General features: G+C 38.1%; 3 protein-coding genes across 4 annotated transcripts; 1 reads left to right on the top strand and 2 right to left on the bottom strand.

Moving 5' to 3' along the window:
- Positions 1 to 457: 457 nt before the first annotated feature.
- LOC126611273 (alpha-1,4 glucan phosphorylase L isozyme, chloroplastic/amyloplastic-like) lies at positions 458 to 6497 on the bottom strand. Its single transcript, XM_050279482.1, has 15 exons — positions 6013 to 6497; positions 5278 to 5516; positions 5072 to 5173; positions 4746 to 4922; positions 4369 to 4644; positions 3886 to 4157; positions 3678 to 3795; positions 3203 to 3589; positions 2962 to 3114; positions 2723 to 2851; positions 2321 to 2557; positions 2033 to 2109; positions 1371 to 1557; positions 1077 to 1277; positions 458 to 924 (listed from the first exon to the last, which is right to left on the bottom strand). The coding sequence occupies exons 1-15, from the start codon at positions 6221 to 6223 to the stop codon at positions 808 to 810; spliced, it is 2883 nt and encodes a 960-aa protein (XP_050135439.1). The 5' UTR covers positions 6224 to 6497; the 3' UTR covers positions 458 to 807.
- Positions 6498 to 10253: 3756 nt separating this feature from the next.
- On the top strand, positions 10254 to 12135 carry LOC126612046 (BAG family molecular chaperone regulator 8, chloroplastic-like). The gene is made up of 2 exons (XM_050280344.1): positions 10254 to 10957; positions 11064 to 12135. Exons 1-2 carry the CDS (start codon positions 10352 to 10354, stop codon positions 11850 to 11852), a joined length of 1395 nt encoding a protein of 464 aa, XP_050136301.1. The 5' UTR covers positions 10254 to 10351; the 3' UTR covers positions 11853 to 12135.
- Positions 12136 to 12310: 175 nt separating this feature from the next.
- Positions 12311 to 15387, bottom strand: LOC126612045 (protein FAR1-RELATED SEQUENCE 5-like). 2 transcript variants are annotated; one of them, XM_050280342.1, is made up of 3 exons: positions 15264 to 15384; positions 12668 to 15054; positions 12311 to 12586 (listed from the first exon to the last, which is right to left on the bottom strand). In XM_050280342.1, exon 2 carries the CDS (start codon positions 14970 to 14972, stop codon positions 12834 to 12836), a length of 2139 nt encoding a protein of 712 aa, XP_050136299.1. In that variant the 5' UTR covers positions 14973 to 15054; positions 15264 to 15384; the 3' UTR covers positions 12311 to 12586; positions 12668 to 12833. The 2 variants fall into 2 exon arrangements, with proteins under 2 accessions (XP_050136299.1, XP_050136300.1); XM_050280343.1 differs by having other exon boundaries at positions 12780 to 15387.
- Between the last annotated feature and the right edge of the window lie 4944 nt (positions 15388 to 20331).

Here is a 20331-nt window from a genome sequence, read left to right as displayed (position 1 = left end):
TTACATTTTAAAATTATTTACTATATTATACCGAGCTTTTTCAGCGTACTAACTAGCAGGTGTAGAGAGTACTAAAAGCCATCAAGCGGCTAACTTTATCCAGTGATTAATTTATACATGAGGACAACAAACACTAGGCTTAATTGCGTAATCGCATTATAAATTAAGTTACATTTCCAAATTTATTACTATATTATACCAAGCTTTTTTAGCGTACTAACTAGCAAGTGTAGAGAGTACTAAAAGCCATCAAACGGCTAACTTTATCCGGCGATTAATTTATACACAAGGACAACAAACACTAGGCTTAATTGCTTAATTGCATTATAAATTAAATTACATTTCCAAATTTATTACTATATTATACCGAGCTTTTTTAGTGTACCAACTAGTAGATGTAGAAAGTACTAAAAGCCATCAAGCAGCTAACTTTATTCGGCAACTAATTTATACATGATGACAACAAACACTAGGTTCGTATTATTTAGTACCATCCAAGGTGTTACACGGTGTGCCAAACGAGAGCTACCTCATTTGTTTTTGCTCCAGTACATTTTCCCTCTTACAACTTGTATTCGTGTTACAATAAAAAACTAATTTCTTACCGAACCAAACGAGATGGTGGTGCTTATTTCAAAAAACCGCTTTTTTCCCGAGCATTTAAGGTAATAGTGTAGCAACCAAACGCTGCCCTTTTATTCCGAGCAGTTTACCTTTACATGAGAGAGAGAGAGAGGGAGGGAACATAAAAGCCGAGGATCATCACAACGGCGTGGTAAGACCGTGTTTGGTTACGAGCAGAAACTTCTATGGCAACTCGACGGGGTTGATGTTCCATATGTCATTAGCATATTCGTGAATGGTTCTGTCACTGCTAAACTTGTACGAGCCTGCTGTGTTCAGGATCGACATTCTCGTCCATCTCTGTCACCCGAAAACAACAGGTAAAAACATTAGCCGCGAATGAACTCAAAACATTGCTCAGGGCTATAAAAACATGTTGAGATTCAGCAGAGTAAATGTATGCCGGCGATGTATCAGTACCAAGGAGGAATGTATGCCGCGAATTATCTCACCTTTTGGTCTCGATATGCCTCATCAACCTTCTCTTGGCATTCTATGTAACTGGGGAAGTCCTTGCCGACGAGGAAATAATCTGCACGGCCAAATCCTTCATTTCCTTCCAGGGATCCAATCAGTTCGTCATAATTGTCTGACCCAAAAACACCGCTTTTGACGAATTCCTTGACTTCTTCAAAACGTGGGTCTGGAACAAACTGCATAAGGAGAGACATCAAAATTGCATCACAAGGGCAGTTCTTAAACAATAACATGGGAATGAAAGTAACAATTTGGTTATTGAGACAAACCTTCCCCTCGGCTCGTTCTTTTCTCAGCCCAGCAATCTCATGAGCCTCAGCACCAAATAAGAAAAAGTTGTCTTCTCCAACCTCTTCTCTTATTTCAACATTGGCACCATCCAGAGTCCCGATTAGGATGCAGCCATTCATTGCAAACTTCATGTTGCTGGTTCCACTGGCCTCCATCCCCGCGGTACTACAAATAAATAACAATTGAAAAAAGGTCGATTAACAGTTGGTTTGCGTGTATGTTTAGCTTCAATCAGTTCCATTGAAGTCATTCCCGCTCGAGTTCCACGCCTTGTACGAGTAAGATCCCATGATATATTATCCAGCACAAGGAAGGCTCACCTAGATTGTTAGTTTAATACACAATGCCCTGAACTTTCTAGTGTACAAGTTACAAGTGTAATTGATGTACTTCACGTTGGCTACGGCGAAAACTATAACTTCCCCAGCTAATCTGCTTGAATTTGACTCTTGGCTATTCTCGCAAACCCAGCCAAACCCTTTTTTTTCTTACTAAAACAACAATTATTGCTTAAAACTTAACCAGTGGAAATTTTTTTTAAACCAATTCCTGATGCTTCTCCACTTATATACCCCTCGCAGACAGAAAAATCATGTGGCCAGCGAAAGTACGAATCATATAACGAATAAGACCACATTACCTGATGTGCTGTGAGAGCTCACTTGCAGGAATCAACTGTTCAGCAACACTGACATTGTAATCAGGGACGAAGACAACCTAATATGACAATCAATAATATAAATTAGTGGGTCGGTAATTCAGATGAACTCACAGCAAATCGAAAATACACGCATGTAAAGATATTGTGTGTGTTTGTTCTTTTACAGAGCCAACTTATATTTACTGTAAGTCAATAAAGCATTGCAGATCACTTGTTTTTATCAAGTTGTTAATGCCAGGAGACTATTAACACCAAGGATATCGATACCTTCAGTAGATCACCAATACTAGGATCACAATTCACTGTTGCCCCTACATCTGTGATAAATTTCACAATTCTCTTGGCTTGCACATACGTAGCAAATGCTTTTCCTCCAAACATACAAACTCGTGGAACAAACTTTGATTTCCTTTCCGAAGCACTCATTTCTTTCATTTTCTTGTAGCGGTAAACAATTCCCATAATGTTCATCAATTGTCGCTTGTATTCATGAATGCGCTTCACCTGAACAGAAACATGCGAATAAGAAAAGAAAACTTTGATTGAGGCATGATGAGAAACACAAGGAAATTTGTGCAGTGAATAAACCAACTATGCGTGAAGTTGGTTGTGCAGGCTTCCATCTATTTAAATACACATTTGGAGGAGATTTGAATGCATAGAAAATACCTGTATATCGAACATTGCATCAGGGTTGACAGAATATCCCGTTCTTTCTTTGATCAACGACACAACTTTCAACTTGTTGTTCCTTTTTGCTTCCCTCCATTGGGTTTGGAGGTCCTGATCATCTGCAAACTATTACAAAATCAAATAACTGAGATAAGTATATGGCCATAACAACGATACTGCAAAAATTGTATAAAAGTCAACATAACCTCCAAATTGTTCATTCTTATGAGTTTTACCTTTCGTAATTCAGCCAGTTTTTCAGTATCTAAGACCCAGTCTTCCGTGCCAATCCACTTCGTTATAATGTTACTTAAATCTGGATTACAGAAGCGGATCCATCTTCTCGGTGTCACACCATTTGTTTTGTTTTGAAATTTATTAGGCCACAACTGCCAAATTTGCAGGTTAGAGATCGATAAAAGAGCAATTTTTGAACCTTGAAAGAGCCTCGTCTTTACTAAAACTGTCAAGGCTTACCTTATAAAATGAATTAAATACTTCATCTTTCACTATCTCACTGTGTATTTCAGCAACACCATTTACCGCATGACCACCCACAACACACAGATTCGCCATACGTACTAACTTCGGTGGTTCCACCACAACCTTTTTCTTTTTTTCCTCTTCGTGTTTCTTCACAGGTACGTTTTCTTCATCAGCAGATTCATCAGCAGACTCATCTTCCTCTTTTGAATCTTCAATTTCTTCACTGGGAACAGCAATGGAACTCTTTTTGGGTTTAACAATCAAATCCGCAAATTTGGCAGGCAAGTCAACATTTTCTAATATTCTCATCTCCTTAAGTTTCTTATCTATTAAATCATAGTCCGCTGTGCCATACTCCGAAATTATGGTCTGAATGAGCTGCAGAATTTGCAAACACAAGAAATCCATAAATTTAAAATCTCCAAAGGTAAGAACTGTTTAAATTTAGTACACAGTCCTGCTTTACCTCCTCATCAATCATCTCTATGATCTGAACGTGTCGAGGAAGCAGTTTCTCCATAAGTTCCAAACTCCATTTCTCCAAGGCCTCAGGTAGAACAGTATGGTTTGTATATGCAACCGTTCTAGAACACATGTGACAGGATGTAAGGTGAAAGAAGTTGTTAAGCATGTACCACTAACAAGTCTTCCTACATAATCACAAAAGGTGTTACCTTTGAGTAATATTCCACGCCTCCTTCCAGTCCAAGCCCTTCAAATCAATCAAAATTCTCATCAGTTCAGGAATGCAGAGGGTTGGATGAGTATCGTTCATCTGCACTGCGACCTTCTCGGGGAACTCTTGCCATTTGACATTTGCTCCAGATCTTCTCTCAAAACGTGCAACGATATCTTGAAGAGAAGCAGAGCATAAGGTATATTGTTGCTTCAAACGAAGTGTCTTGCCCTCCATTGATTCATCCCCAGGATAAAGTACGTAGCAAATCTGTTAATCATTGGAAAAACAGATATAAAACCGGAAATCTATATTTTCGGATCAAATCGACTGAGGGCTGATGAAAACCACATTCATTACAAGAAAGATTTATGAAATCATAAGCGGACACAAACCTGTTTTCTTTGGAGCAGTTAAAGGGGAAATTGGAAAATAAAGAAAACTGAAAGGAAACCGAAGGGAAAGGAGCACAATATACAACCTTTTCAGCATTTGCTAAAGCTTCAGATGCTTTCGTGTGCTCTCCAGAATTAAAAGCATATAAATCAAAATCCTGTGATGAAGCTTTCGTCGACCAAAGCCGCAAGTTGATCGTGGTTTTAGTTTTGTATCCTGGTATTGGAACATCATAGGCAACAGCATCTATGTCTTCTCCCCCAATCCAATGTCGTTTTCCATCCGATCCAGTAACAACCTTTCCATAGAATTTTATAGGATAGGAGACATCATTTCTCACAATCTCCCATGGATTGCCCATCTGCAAGATTCAGCAACTAATAAGACATAACGATTTCACCAAAAACCTTTACAGAAAGTGAAGTCGTTGAAGTGAAATATAAAAACAGAAAGCATGCATACCTCAAGCCAATCCTCAGCAACTTCTTCTTGACCATCTTCTGTAATTCGCTGTTTAAATAAGCCATACTTGTACCTGAGTCCATAACCCCAAGCCGGATAATTTAAAGTCGCCAAAGAGTCCAAGAAGCAAGAGGCAAGCCGACCAAGACCCCCGTTTCCAAGTGCAGCATCCGGCTCCTATGATCAAATAATCTATATAAGTTGGTTGCCCCAACACACGAACGCAAAGCATGCAGAGAAGAAAGAGAACCATAACTAACGCAAAATTAATATGAATGTGCGCAACAAAATTTTAACGAAAAAGTAAAGACTAGTCGGAACCTCACCTGGTTAGCAACATTTTCTAATTTGTGTCCAAGTTTGCTTAAAGCCTCAGCATATGCACCATCTAGCTCTAAATTACCAACGGCATTTAACAGCGCTCTACCCTACAAAAACAGAACTTTATGAAACGACGCAGATTGCAGGCTATAGGTGACAGAAATGCACATCCACACTTGTGGGAAACAAATAGAGGGAATTGGTGACAAACCTGCAAAAATTCCATTGACAAATAATATGCCTGCTTTGCATTCAATTTTTCATAATAATTATTTGTTGCATTCCAGTTAACAATGAGCGCATCACGAACACTTTGTGCAGTTGCATAGAAGGCCTTTGGAAGCTCAAATTGCTCCGGAGAAAACAACGGGGTGAACTCTGCGTGGTATTTGATGCTTGAAGCGATGGATGCAGTATCTGGTGTGAATGAGCTGAATGCGCTTGCAGCATCTAAGTAAAAAATACAAAGTGCTAAACTGAGTGCAACACAATATCTCGAATCATTACATTAAAACATAAGAAAGAAAGACAATCTCTCCAATATATATATATATATATATATATATATATATATATATATATATATATATATCAAAATTGAGAATTTTATGGGGATGATCCTAAACCCTCCCAGCAAACCAATCACATATTAACCATGTCAGAATCAAAAAAGGATCCGAAACCCAACAGCTAACACGCGCCATCTATCGATTCAAGATAGCTAAAATCCAGCTTAACCAGATGATTTTCAAGCTCTCAGCCATCTAATTAACAAACCCCATGTCCAAAAACTCCTCAAAATTTATGTTTGATTGGAAACACGGATAGTAAATTATCATCACCAGATGAACAAAGCATGGATCTTTAATACATTTTTTTATGTAAACTAATCGAGTGACGAACAATCAAAGCATCAAAGAAGAGAGAGGAAGATGAGGAGGAGGACCTTGTTCGATGATCGGATCCTTGAGCTCGTGAGGCTTGTCCAGAACGTTCTTCACGGAGAAGGAAAACGACCGCCTCCGATTCGAGGTCCTTGTGAACAAAAGCTTGGATTTGTTCTTCCTGGAACAGAAATCGATCAATTTGGACTGCGACTTGCAATGCCACACTGCCTCTGGTCCGCTACGAGTTGCAGAGAATTGGGAAGCCGCCATTGCTGCAAAATGTTCTCTCAGTAGAAGAAGACGACTCTCTCAAGTGTCTGAGTTTCTAAGTCACTGGGCCACTGAGACTCGTTCGTTTGTTTGTGAATGTGATGCGGATACTACTGAGATTATGAGGATCTGCCTTCTTTATCGCTTTTCACGAGACTTCACACACACACACCCTCTCTCTCTCTCTCTCTCTCTCTCTCTCTCTCTCTCTCTCAGTTTCCATTGATCACGGAACCCACTCTGTTTCTTTTACTAAATGCACTTTGCACTTCTGATTCATATGACAGTTGAGATGTGGTACATCCGTACCTGCGGTTTCATCTTACATGAAATGTTTAATGTTCCACCGAATTACCCTTTAATATGTGAGAAAAAAACTTACGTATGACAGTATACTAGTGCATTAATACATCCGTGACGATGAACGCATTTCACATAAATCGTTCTCTTTAGCTAAGTTACTATGTCCACTCTTTCGTTCCAAAAATGAAGTATTACACATGTGATTTTATTATAAAGGTATCTAGATTGAATAACGCAGGACCATGTGAAAAGGTTGTATCATTTTGTCCAACTAAGTATTGTCATTTAGTTAAGTTTCTTTTCTTTATTCAAATTTGAATCTTCTTATTAAAAAAACAATTAAAAGTAATTTAGAATGTTGATTGTGAAAATGAACAAAAAATTGGTATTTCAGTAATAATCGACTTTAAAGTTTAGAGATTAGCTACAATACTTACAAGTATTTAATGTAATAACTCTTTGAGGGTCAAATATATTCATGTGAAGAAAAATGATAAAAGTGAGACTCTACATGGATTATGTGCCATCCCACATTTGGCACTGGAATTCACGTTAAACTGTGGGGTGACAGATAGTCCATAGATAGTCCCTTTAGTATTTTTTTTCAGGTGAATATATTATTTAATACAATTATCTTAATTGCCACTACGGTCCAGTAATATTCCTCTTTACTTGTAAGTGAGACGTATTAGACTCGATTCTCTTAAAAGGTGAATTTGTACCACATTATTACTAGCATATTGTAAGACTATCCACATCCTCCTCTTTAGTAGAGATAATATCGTTTTTTTTAAAAGAAAAATACAATTATACTAACTATTATAGTCAAATCTTAAGGTTTAAACACAAATTTTGATTTGGTTACCACATGATCCACATGGCATGCCTTTATTTGTTGATTTCGATGAGTCAACTCTTTTGACTAATTTAGAGCCAGTTGAGCGCAACATTTGCATGGTTTCTGCAATTGCACTGGATCTGGATCTCTCTTCAATCTGTATTAATTTTTCTTAAATAAAATAAAATAAAATAGTAAATATGAAGAAATATGGCAACAAATTTCGGATCAAACCGGCATCGATTGGAGCTATTTTTCAGCCTAAATTATTACTTTAAATAAATTGACAGTTTTAATATTATATTCTATCTATGATTGCACATAGAGATTTTCCAATGTAATCGGCATACAAGATGGTACATAACGTGTTATTACACAAATGATAAAACATGTATGTCAAAAAGTTAATAACTTGAACAATAAAATTTTTTATCACTTACATAAAAATACATGATGTACCACCTATATTACCGTCACAATAAAAAATTTCTTGATTGCACGGGTTTATATCTCTGGTTCGTTGTATTTGCACCGTCACTTGTAAACATGTCCTTTGATGAGTCACAAACGACGACCATCATTGGTTCAGATTTTGGTGAAGCTAGCAACCAAAACTGCTGATTTCATCAATTCCTCATGTTTATTCTGTTTTTAAATTATATTTCGTAAATCATATCATTTACTTGACCCCCAGGTGACAGGGAAATGATGGAATAGGTGAAATAGGATCAAGATCCTCTACTAAGCTAAGGGTAAGAATCCTTAGAATCCTTATGAGTAAACTCATCAGACCGTTTAAATTTTATCCAACAGTTACAATTATTATAACTTTTAGAGGGGCTCCCTATTTGTAGCATTTGGATAAAATTTGAACAGACCGATGAGCTTACTCAAAGAATCCTGATCCGGTAGAATGTCCGAAAAGAGACAAAAATGATAATAACACTCGGATGCATTACACAAAGCTATTTAATTTTTGTTTTTCTGTCCTCCATTTGTTGGCAGGAAGTGGAGAGATTTTTCGGTATTAATTATTTATATTATGACATTTGATATATCAATTGTGTTATAAGCATACTGGAAAAAAAAAATCTATAAAGTGAAACCTCATGCGTAATGGGTGGCACTAATTTTTATTCTTCTTCTTAGCAGTCTCCTTAATTTTTTGATGATTGAAGGTCTTTCTTTAATGATTTAAAGAAAGAATCAAACAACAACCGTCGTATTATGTGGTATAAAAGATATAGTTAGAAAATGATCTGTCTTACATCACCTTATCAAAAATGAGAGAGTATGAGATCGATGAACTTGGAAATATAGAAAATGAAAAATAAGAATCAAATCAACTAGTCCTTTTAGTTGGTCCCACATTTCCAACTTTGAGAGTATATGAGTATTGATTTTAAGGCGAGACTCACATAATTTTTTCTCGAATCCTAATAAAATTTGTAAAAATGTGAAAACCCCAAGGTTGTAATGATTTTCTTTTTGAGTCTTTTCTCATACTCAATTCTAGTAAGTAAACATAGGCTTTTTATATTAGCACCCCACATTAAAATTTAATATTAATGACTTATTTACTCTACTATGCAATGACAATTTTAACCTTATTAGGTTTAAAAAATAATAATAAAATTAACTTTTAATGTATTATTTACCTCCTTCAATTATCAAAACCCCTCACACCCTCCATTGTTGAATAAAACTCTAAGCAATGAAACTACAAACATGTTGATTAAGAAAAATGATTTTTGACGAATGGAACACGAAATTGGTGTTTCCAAAAGTTTGAAATCATTATTATTGTTATTGAAAAACATTCAAATGAACCTAAACATTTTTTCAAATCATTCAATTTGAAATCATTCGGCAAACTAAAGTTTAGATGGCTTGAAATCATTCGGCAAAATTAAAAATGACTGTTATAAGATTTGAGAAATGTGGGGTGTATAAAAAATGTGGGTGTGTATAGAAAATGTAAGGTATATATTAAGAATGTGGGTTGTGAGGGCATTATGGGGAAGGAAGTGGGGTGTATTAAGATAATTTTTAATTGAAAAAATAAATGTGAGGCGTATTAAGTATGTGGAGTTTATTCAATAATTTGTGAGATGCTAATATAATAAGCCTAAACATATCATTTATATATTAAATTAAAATTTTGTGAAAAGAATTTCGTATGCTTTAAGTTTTTTATGTTAGTAGACACATGATAGGTCTTTGACAAAAAAAAAATGATAGGTCAAAAATCAATATGATACCAAGGTCATTTTATGTAAGCATACATGTCATAAGCTTAAATTTTCTTAAACCAGCTACTTAGTGCTATTCAATAGTATTTCTCTTCAATTTTAATTGAGATGTCTTAGATTTGAACTTCAGAAGTGACCCAAAGAACTTCTCAAACCAATTTCAATTTGGAATTTTGGACCTTTGATTGACCCAATTCACTTACTTGGGTCCCAACCATACCAATAGGGCCCAAATATAAGGACATGTAGGGCCACTTAACCAAATGGACTCCAAAACCGTTGACCATACAAAGACCAACAAAAGAAAAACCATCAGCCTGGGGGGCCATGCCACGTGATACGCACATCACTTTCGGATGTAAAGTGTAATAGTCACATGCTTGAATTATCGGATCATCCAAATACGAAAAGGATTATTGTCGGATTTTTGTTTTTCTGAGAATTTAAAGATTTTGTGATTATGATCACTCATCATATATTGTACTGTTATAAATTATTTAAAATTTTAAAATTTAAAATTAAATATAAATAATACTTAACGAAAACTGATCACACGATATACGATGAACGATCATGATCACAGCATCCTTAACTTTATCAAATTTTATGGTTTATTGCTACTTGGACAAGCATCTATGTCATGGAATCACATTCTACTCAAAGACCCAAACCCCCATTTCCTCTACCATAAACCCATCATTTCCTTCCTAAACTTCACCTTCTTGGCTTCCACAAATGGCCTCCCACCACCACCTCCACCACCCTCACCCTCACCCTCACCACCACCAACCCCAACCCCCCACCACCGCCATTTGCTGCACCAGCTCCTACAACACCTGCTGCTGCACCCAATCCCACCACCCCTGTCCACCACCACCACCAGCCACGGACCCACTTCTCCAAGCCCTCGCTTCTCAACTTCTCCAGTCTAACCCACCAGATCCCTACTCTCCCCACCCCAATCACCACACCCACAAATCCCACCACCCAAAACATCGTTTCCACCACCAAGAACAGCAAGACCAACTTATCTTCTCCCTCCTCTCCCGCATCGAAGCCCTCGAAGCCTCCCTCCACCACCACTCCTCCTCCTCCTCCTCCCACCGTTCCCACTCTCCGTACTCGCGGTCTCTCAGAGACTCAGCCGCCCGAGTGATTCAAACCCACTTCCGTGCTTTCCTCGTTCGCAGATCACAAACCCTCAGGCAGCTCAAAGACCTCGCATTCATCAAGTCTGCCTTCACCTCTCTCAAATCCTCGATTTCCAGTGAAACCAACTTGGATTTTCACGCCATTTCTCAGAAATCCATCGATTTACTTCTCAAGCTCGACTCGATTCGGGTAAATAATTTCATGGGTAATTGCAATTTTACTAATTTTTTTTTTATAAAGTTACTGCCTTTTTGTTATTTTCTTAGAGGTTTTTGGTTGTGCATTTTGTTTCCAGAGCGGCGATCCGATTGTTAAGAATGGGAAGAGGTTGATTAGCAGAGATTTGGTAAGGTTTTTGGAGTTCATTGATGGGGTTGTTATGAAAAGGCATGGGCTTTCACTGAAAGCAGTGAAGAATGTGAGGTTTGGTCAAAATGTTAACAAATCACGGGTTTTGCCCGCCAAGTGCGGTGGCGATTTGGGAAGGGATCAGAGGGAGAAGATTGAGAATTTGAGGGATAGGATCGAGAAGATTCGTGGGTTTGCTAGAGTTTCGGAGAATGATGAGGAAGATGTGGAGCTTGAAGGGTTTCAGCATGTCAGTGATGAAGATGAAGAAAACCTTAGACTTCGATTTAAAAATGGGGTGTTGGTGAAAAGGCAAGGGCTTCAACCTAAGGTCAAGAAAAATGTGAGCTTTTCGGAAAATGGTAATGTGTATCGGGTCATTAGCAACTCCGATGAACCGGTTTCGAGTGGGGATGGGAGTGATTCTAGCGATGATCATGGAGAGCTTATTGGGAACCTTTGCAGTGAGGTTGAAGAAGTTAAAGCCTTTGTTCAGGAGACTGAGGAGGATGACGAGGAGGCACTCACGGAGAATGATGGATCACCAGAGGCTAGTAGTGATGGAGAAAGAAACCCTAGAGCCAGAATGATTCCGAGAAGAGAAGATATATATGAAACCAAAGGCCATGGTCAGGGTCGGAATGAGTATTTGTTATTCTCTGCTCCTTTGCCAGTGAAGATGGAGTCGAAAGCTGATATGGTAAAGAGAAACAAGCCTGTGAAACTTGTGAAATAAAGGAATGTAACCTGAGTTTATGTTTTGGGTCCTGCAGTTTGTGTGTGGCTGTCGGGGTGGACATTAGGTCTTCGCCATTGTATCATCCACAAATGTCATTCTAATCATTAGGTTTTGGTCGATTAGTAGAACACCAAGAAATAGATGTTGGATGGGTGTTTGATCCTTTCCCTCGGCTGCTGATAGAGGGAGTCCGAACACTGTTCTGTAAGATGTAACCTTCCACCTAAAGATTCTATGCATTTTGGATGATGAATTTAACCAGATTTCTTTCGACTCTTTATTGCTCCCTGTTTGTTCTTTCTTTGAAATGTTTACCAATTAAAAGGAATTAGGGTTTTCTAATTTATAGAAATCTCATCAAATATGCAAAGACACCTTAACGCACTGTTCACGTTGCGGAAAATCAGTGCAGAATCTGCAGATGTAACGAAACTTATTTCGAGAGGAAAAAGGAATACAGAAAGCCAAGTTCTTCAAATCTGAAACCGCAATGTTCATGTTACGGAAAATCAGTGCAGATTAACGAAACTTATTTCGAGAGGAAAAAGGAAACCAGAAAGCCAAGTTCTTCAAATCTTAAGCTGCATCTCCAAACGTAATGCTTGGAATTTTTTTAACATGAATTATATTCAACGAACAGAAAAAGAAAGAAAAACCTCGAACTTGAATGAATGTCAGTCTCGTATCCTCCCTCTACTTGCTGCGTTGGCAAACGTTTAGTTTTTGTTGTCCTGCAAAAGAGAGAAAACCATGTAAGAGAAGGTGCAGATGTTCGACGCAGAGGAATGACTATCTCAACAAAAGTAACTTACAACTGCATTTTTTTTATCTGAATCCTTAATCACTGGCCTGACATGTATTTGCTGAAGTTATTTTCTTCAAAAGAGTCTCCTTTCTGGTGGTCGACGGGAACTATCAGCCTACCTGTCTAGCAATTGCGGCGTCTTCTCCCTTGATAGCTTGTCCTAGCCCTAGTTTCTAGTTTTGGGGAAAGGATTTCATGGCGTTTCGCTTTGCACCAGCAATTTTCACCCTAGCCTCTCTTAATGCGTTGAGTGCCACCTTGAAAATTTGGTCAGATGCCATCCCTTCCTCTGCACATTTAATGGCTTCGTGGTACAGAACATTGTATTGCAAGTTCCTGCCCTTCTGAGAATTTCCCTGTAATTCGACACACGGAAGGACATCCAACATAGCCTCTTCCTTCGCATTTCGGGTCCATCTCTTTAAGATATAACAGGGTGGGAGTGTAAAGACATTTGTGGCTTTAAACACTGCAAGCACATGTCTGCAGAGGATCCCTTCAAATTCAAACATCTTGCAACTGCAACTAGCTAGTTGTTCAGCTATGTTAAAAGCTACGAAATAAATTTTATGTTCTTCGTTGAATCTTGCTACCTCATAAGTTCTTGTTCCTACGTCCTCCGCACTTAATTTCACAGCAAACACGAGGGATTCAAAAACTTCATCCTGAAATATGGTGAACATGTTTCTTGTGTAGATGTCTGCTCCTTGCTTTTCCACGGGAAGTGGTGTTTTTAGAACCGGTTTAGTATAAAAAGTTTCAAACTCTGCCTTTGCTTCTTTCTCATATCTTTCATCTAAAGCCTTCTCATATTGCTCTGCAAAATCTTGTAAGGTAGTTCCAGCATTCACATAGCCATCAAAAAGCGAGTTCACAGTTCCACTCTGCTGGGCAGCATACAGCCCAGCAAAGAATGCATCTCTTATGTATACCGGAACCCACAATTTGCGATCAATATAAAGCGATTGAAGCCAATCACTCTCTCTAAGACTGTACTTATCAAGAAGCATCTGCCAAGCTGATTCAAACTCATCAGGTGTCTCGCTCTTGTTAATGCATCTATCAAATTCAACTTGAAAAGTCCTTGGGGTTACACTATATACATTTCCCATTTCCTTCGGCATTTTGCTTATGATATGCCACTTGCAATATCGATGAATTGATTGAGGAAAAACTTGTTGCACTGCTCGACTTATAGTTGGGTCATAATCGGTTATAATTAGACCTGGCTGCCGTCCAGACATTGCCTCAAGCCAAGTTGTGAAGAGCCAAATGAAGGTAGATTCAGACTCATCTGCAAGCAATGCACAACCGAACAGAACTGAATGTTTGTGATGATTTACTCCAGTGAATAGCGCAAATGGCATTTTGTACTGGTTCACTTGATAAGTAGTATCAAAGGCTACAACATCGGAGAAACAGTTGTAAGCGATTCTTGATCTTGTGTCAACCCAAAAGACGCTACTCAGCCTCTCTTCTTCGTCAACCTGTATTGCATAATAAAATGCTGGATCACTCGCTTGCATAACCTTAAAAAACCCAAGCAAACTTTGGGCATCGATGCCAAAAGTGCTCAACCGGCCTCTTCCGATATAATTGACATCACTCTGCACAGCAAATGCCATCTTTCCGAAACTGCCAGAATCAGCCAAGACATCTGCGGAAGCATCCAAAGACAATCCCGGAGAACTGAAAGAGTTGCTACAACTTTTGTCAGCATCAAAATCCTGCTTATGCGACCTAAGAAAATGCCGCATAGCAGGAGTGACCAGCTCATGATTATGGTCCTTCTCTAGCTTCACCACATACCATCTCCCATTTTCGCGCTTCCTCACAGTCATCAGCGCCTTGCAACCTTCCCTAGTGATTGCCCTAGCACGCCTTCTCTTCACATCCTCGCCCGAATCTCTCTTCGCAGTTTTCTCCCGGCGGAACCCTTCTTTAGAACAACAAAACTCCCTAGATATAATCGAATTATCCTTCTTCGAGCGGTAATATGAGTTCACTCGAATGCTAAACCCCGTTTGTTTAGCATACGCATTGTAAAAATTCCTAGCATCGTCTTCGGAAGTAAACTCCATACCCAATGTGGGCTCTATAATCCCACCTCCTACTAACTGTGACAAGTCAATCTCCACATCACCCTCTTTGCCATCATCCAACACCACCGGAGCTTCGACATCCTCTACAACACAATGTCCGTAGCTTTCGCCTTCCAATGCCACATTCGAGTCCACTACCTTACCTACGCATTCACCGGAAGGCTCTGCCTCCATGATGATATACTGTTCAATTTCAATCCCCTCTTGCATTACAAAATTAGAGGGTACCCTCCATTTCCGAAAGCGAAAACCTTACAAATTACAGCTCAAAACTAAAGGGTACCCTTCAACTCTGTAGCAAATTTACAGTGAAAAACCACTCAAATTCTCAATCTTCGCATAAAAATATGAAAAATGATGCGAATTTTTTGACCCAAATCAAAATTCTGCTACAAAATATTAGACAGTTATCTAAGAACTCAGATCAAATTACCGGAAACTCCCTCTCGAAGTCGTCAGAGTAATTAAAGTTGATAAATTTAAAGGGTTTTCAAAATTTACCTTACAAATTTTGGAGTTGCAGAGAGTGAGAGCGAGAAGAAGGTGAGGTGATGGGAGTTTTTAAGAGACAAAAATGCGCGCCGCCGCGGACCAGAGGAATGGGAGGACTACAATTACGCTCTGCTTTCGCTTACCGAATACAAACACTACGTGAGCCGTCCGATGGTTTAAGTTGGGGGCTGGTGTATTGGGAGATCGGACGGCTGATACGCTTCGTCCGTAGGCTGAAATAAAGCCCATTATATTACTCTTTAATAATGAGAATTCTAACAGGATACTCTTCGGATTCTTTTGGCGAAGATCCATGTTCGTTCATCTTATATCGTACGGTCAGTTTTCTTTAAGTACTGTTTATGTTCATTTTTAAATAAAAATATTTAAAATGATATATGATCGTACGATGTACGATTCATGAACATGATTCACGAATCTCTGAGATCTTCACAAAGAGAATCCGGCGAGGATATGAACTCATGAGAATTGTTCAGTTCCGCATTAGGTCAGTTGGCTGAAATTTGTGTCCGCCTCTGTTTTCACGAGTTTAAATTCCTCTCATATATTTGATTGTTCTAAATATCACTTGTATATGTTTAATTATACGATTTGTTGCAGTTCTAGGTTAAGTTGGTTGGCTTCCCCTTTTGTTTTTTAGAGTTCAAATTCCTCCGGCAGATTTGATTGTTCTAAAATATCACTAAAATTGTAAGGATCGTTTTTCTTGTCCTTCTTGTTTGCATTGCTTCAAAATTCAAGATTATTCTTTTTTTTTTCTCTTTTTTTCGAATTCAAGATTATTCTTTGACCTAAACCGAATTTTTAATTTAAGAATATTTAGAGCAAGTTTAAAGAAAAGGTTGTTAGTAATTAATATTTAACAGTGTAATTGTGTAAATCTTAAACTTCTTCGGGATCTAAATGATTTTTTCTATTAAACTTTGTATTACTTGAAGAGCAAGTTATTCTCTCCTCCTTAAATAAATAAAGAATTCATATTCCTAAATTCCTCAAGTTATTCTCTATCTCTCTTTCTCTCTCCAGTCGAACTCTCTCCCCCTCCAGTAAAATTGGTCACAACAAAGGTAAACTAGTAAAAGCCACCATTTTCAGAAGATTTCAATCACATCTCCAATGATTTATACTATTGCATAACCATGAAGTTTATGAAATTTGAACTTCAAATCCGCATCAGAAGAAAGGTTATAAATTTGTTCCTTATTGCAAAAAAATGCAAACAGATATTCCTCTAGGGTACTCAAAATTCAAAACTAATTACACCTTTAAACCCAAAAACTCAAACTTAAAGGCTTAAAATACAAAGCTTACGCCCCAGAAGTCCAATGAGCTACAGCATTACAAATGGTCCCTGAAATCGCTCGTCAACAGAAGTGAAAATTTCGCAAACCTGCACAAATCAAAGAATTGCAGCAACAATACGTCAAGACTGCTACAAACATTCAAAGTATAAAAATTACGCTCATATAGAGAGATCCGCAAGATATAAGTAGCCACCCATCAGGAGGTCACAAGGGGAACAAGTCACAAATTGGGTTGGTCATATGCAACGAACAACAGTTATCAGTATCGAGAAACAGTTGGCTCAACCATGACTAAAGGTAAACGCAGCAATATGAGTTGAGAGTTGAGGTTTAAAGCTATACATAATCTCGATTATCAGAGTCTTGTCATGAGTCATGAGTCATGACTCATAACTCATGACCACTGAATAGAACTTGTCTTTGCAAAAGCAATGCTCGTTGTACAGTTTAGACAAATCACACAGTGGCATTCACTCTGATATCAAAGTATCATGTTTTATGGTTAGAAGTTAAGAGCGTCTTAAGAAACCGGATTGTAAAATGGATTATAGATAGAACTAGTCTTCGCAAAACATTAGCTTGTAAGGATCTTTCATTGAGTAATGTACTGAACATCTTAGAACTTATTTAGATGATTTTGTCATAAATAAAACCGGATTGTAAAATGGATTAAAGTTAGAACTTGTCTTTCCGGATGGCAAGGGTTTTTTAGAGAGTAAGTGTACTGAACATCCCCGAACTTATTTCAATATAACTTGTCTTAACAAAACCGAATTGTAATGAACTTTGGAGTGTAAATGTACCGCACCTATTGGAACTTGTTTTTGAAAAACTGACTAACAGGGAGTACTGCTCAAGCGCATTTGACACAATTCAAACACTGAGAAGCCAAATCACAAGAAGGAGAAGAACAAAGGCAAATAAGCCTTGAATATAATATTTTTGCATAGTTCCGGCCAAATGAAGAACTCACCTCACATTTCACAACCTCTAACTTCACTAAATAATTTATGATTCGATATCTATTTGTGCATCAAGTTTGATATATAGTCTTTCCATGACAAAAAACTAAACATTCTGAAATAAAATAAGCTTAGGGCCGTTTGATAACCATTTCATTTACAGTTTTTGGTTTACAATTTTTGGTTTTTGGTTTATAAACAAAAAGTAAACACTGAAAACGAAATGGTTATCATACGGACCTAGAGAAGTTAATCCAGTTTAAGCACTTTCACCATCAAAGAGGGAAAACAATACCTAACGATTTCGATTATCAAGATATAATCTTTTCATCAAAGAAACAAAACAGTCAGTCACTCACATCATGAAGGCTAAGTTGGAATTAAGATATAAACGAATTTTAGGATTCCCAGGAATTCCTATAGTGATTGAGACCAAAAGTTTCAATTTTTATTTCTTTACCCAAAATTACTCAGAAACAGAGAAAGCATCATTCATCCTCATTAATTAATAATTAAAAACCAAATTATGCATACAAACCCATTAATCAGACAACCAAAAACCCTAATAAAACCCAGACTAGCAAAAACCCAACAAATTGAAGATCTGTGCGCACGCAAGTTCGAATTAGATTACAAAAACACAACAAAATTAAGGAAAATTAATCATATTTAGTGTAGATAAGACGGGATTTTACCCGGAAATGAATCAATTTCGGTGCTTGATTGGGTTCTGAACCTCCATGACGCTCTTAAGCTTGGGAGCGTAGAGAGAGTAAATAACAGCCTGCCGCTTGGCGACCTCCAGCTGAGCCTTCCCGTCTGAGAACGCGGCGGAAATGGCAGACGGGTCCGAAAGGTTTCGATTCTGACGAAACGCGTCGACGGCTCTGCGTTTCGTGTACTCCCTGATGTTGTAGTCGGTGAATTTGCGAGCCACTCGGAGAAAAGAGCGGAACATCGTGAGCACCTCCGCCCGAGAAGGAACTCCGGCCGCTGCACTCATGGCGGTTGTTATGGCGCCTCCTCTGAGCTTTCTCGAGAGCAGAAGAAAGGGCGAGAGAGATTGAGAGATTGAGAGATTGAGAGATTGAGAGAGTGAGAGACACTTCGAACACGCTCTGAAGAAACGAAAGTTTGCGGCTTGTTGCTTACTAGCTTATTTTCAGCGTGACCAGTACATGAGGTGAGGTGATACGTATATGTGTGTTAAAATGTTAATAATTTAAATAATAAAATCTCCTACTATTTATATAAAAATACGTGATATATCCTTATGTTCTGGTCATAATGAAAAATTTCTCCCTTGTGGGAGCCAAAAATTACTCCTCCACTAAACAAGCCATGCTAAACATGAGGAGTGGGGCTAAAATAAAGGAGCACAATCAGATACTTCATGGAATGTGGAACATGGAGAAATAAAAGGAAAGTAGGACTTGGAGCCCAAGACTTGAATGCCTATAAAAGGCTAATAATCCCACTAGAAAAAGGGGGAGAAAAGAGAGTAGAATATCGTTCTATATTTTATAAGCATTCTGAACAAACACTAACTTGAGCGTCAGAGTATTTTCTTGCAGGTCCTCTCCTCCCTCATTGATGGTGAGTGAAGATGGTGTTGTGGGCTTCTCAACTTAGTTACAAGGTTTACTTGTTGGAGGATTGGAGGAACCAAAATATTCCCTCCAACATCCCTATATTGGTGGAACAAGACGGTGCGTTTAATGGATATAGGATTATAAAGGTAGCAAACTGCGAATGTAGTATGCTTTCTTATAGAGAGATTTTGTGTGTCTGGAACACAGTATAAAGACTATATTCTTATACAATTGGAATGACACGTGAAAAAGAACTTAGTTTCAAACACATTAAAAAATCTATCCTTATTGTGGATGTGGCGAGAGGTGGTGAAGAATGACTTATCCATACACCATTTGAAATGCAATATTGGCAACGCTGGTAGATCAATGCAATCACACATTGTCATATGCAAATTTTTATGGACACACTTTTTAACTTTGTTACATAATTAGTTTGAAACCTATAAACTTTGAGTCTTCATTTCATGCGAGTCCTTTTCATGGAGGTGTTTTTCTGAAACACGATATTGGTGTTGTAGAGGTTGATCTACGACACATAAGGGGTTGTTTATACCATACTTAAGGCCTTCGTATTTAGATCTCATACAAATACTCGGGGGATTTAATGTAATTATGTAATAAAGGAAGGGGCAAATATGTAATAAGTGAGAAGCACTTATTCTATAAAAGGACTCATCACCCTCACAATTAGAGGAGGCCATTTCTTAAGCCTTCTCACCCCTCTCAAAGCCTTCTTCACATACAGAGGTTTTCTCCCTCTCCTTCTTAATCCTCTCAGAAATACAATATCAGTGTGGACGTAGCCCAAACCTTGGGGTGAACCACGATACATCTTGTGTTATTTACTTTTGTTGATGCACAAAATCAGCGAGGACTTTGGTACAACAGAAAGTGTCAGGTTTGTGACCTTCGCTTGGTTGCTTCGATCACTAGTGAAGATAAGTACGTAAATGAATAGGGACAGGGAAGCAAACACAAGATGTACGTGGTTCACCCAGATTGGCTACGTCCACGGAGTAGATGAGTTCTTATTGATTGTGAAGGGTTTACACAAATACATAGGCTCAAGCTTTCATTTTGTGAGTTCTAGTGAATAATTTAGTACAAAATGACATTAGAGATTATTGTGGGAGAATGATCCCTATTTATAGAAGAGAGTTTCTAGTTTTGTTTTGACATTGACACGTGTCGTGTT

The sequence above is a fragment of the Malus sylvestris genome, chromosome 17 (genome assembly GCF_916048215.2).
Source record: "Malus sylvestris chromosome 17, drMalSylv7.2, whole genome shotgun sequence".
NCBI classification, from domain to species: domain Eukaryota; kingdom Viridiplantae; phylum Streptophyta; class Magnoliopsida; order Rosales; family Rosaceae; genus Malus; species Malus sylvestris.
This window is presented reverse-complemented; position numbering and strand designations above follow the sequence as displayed.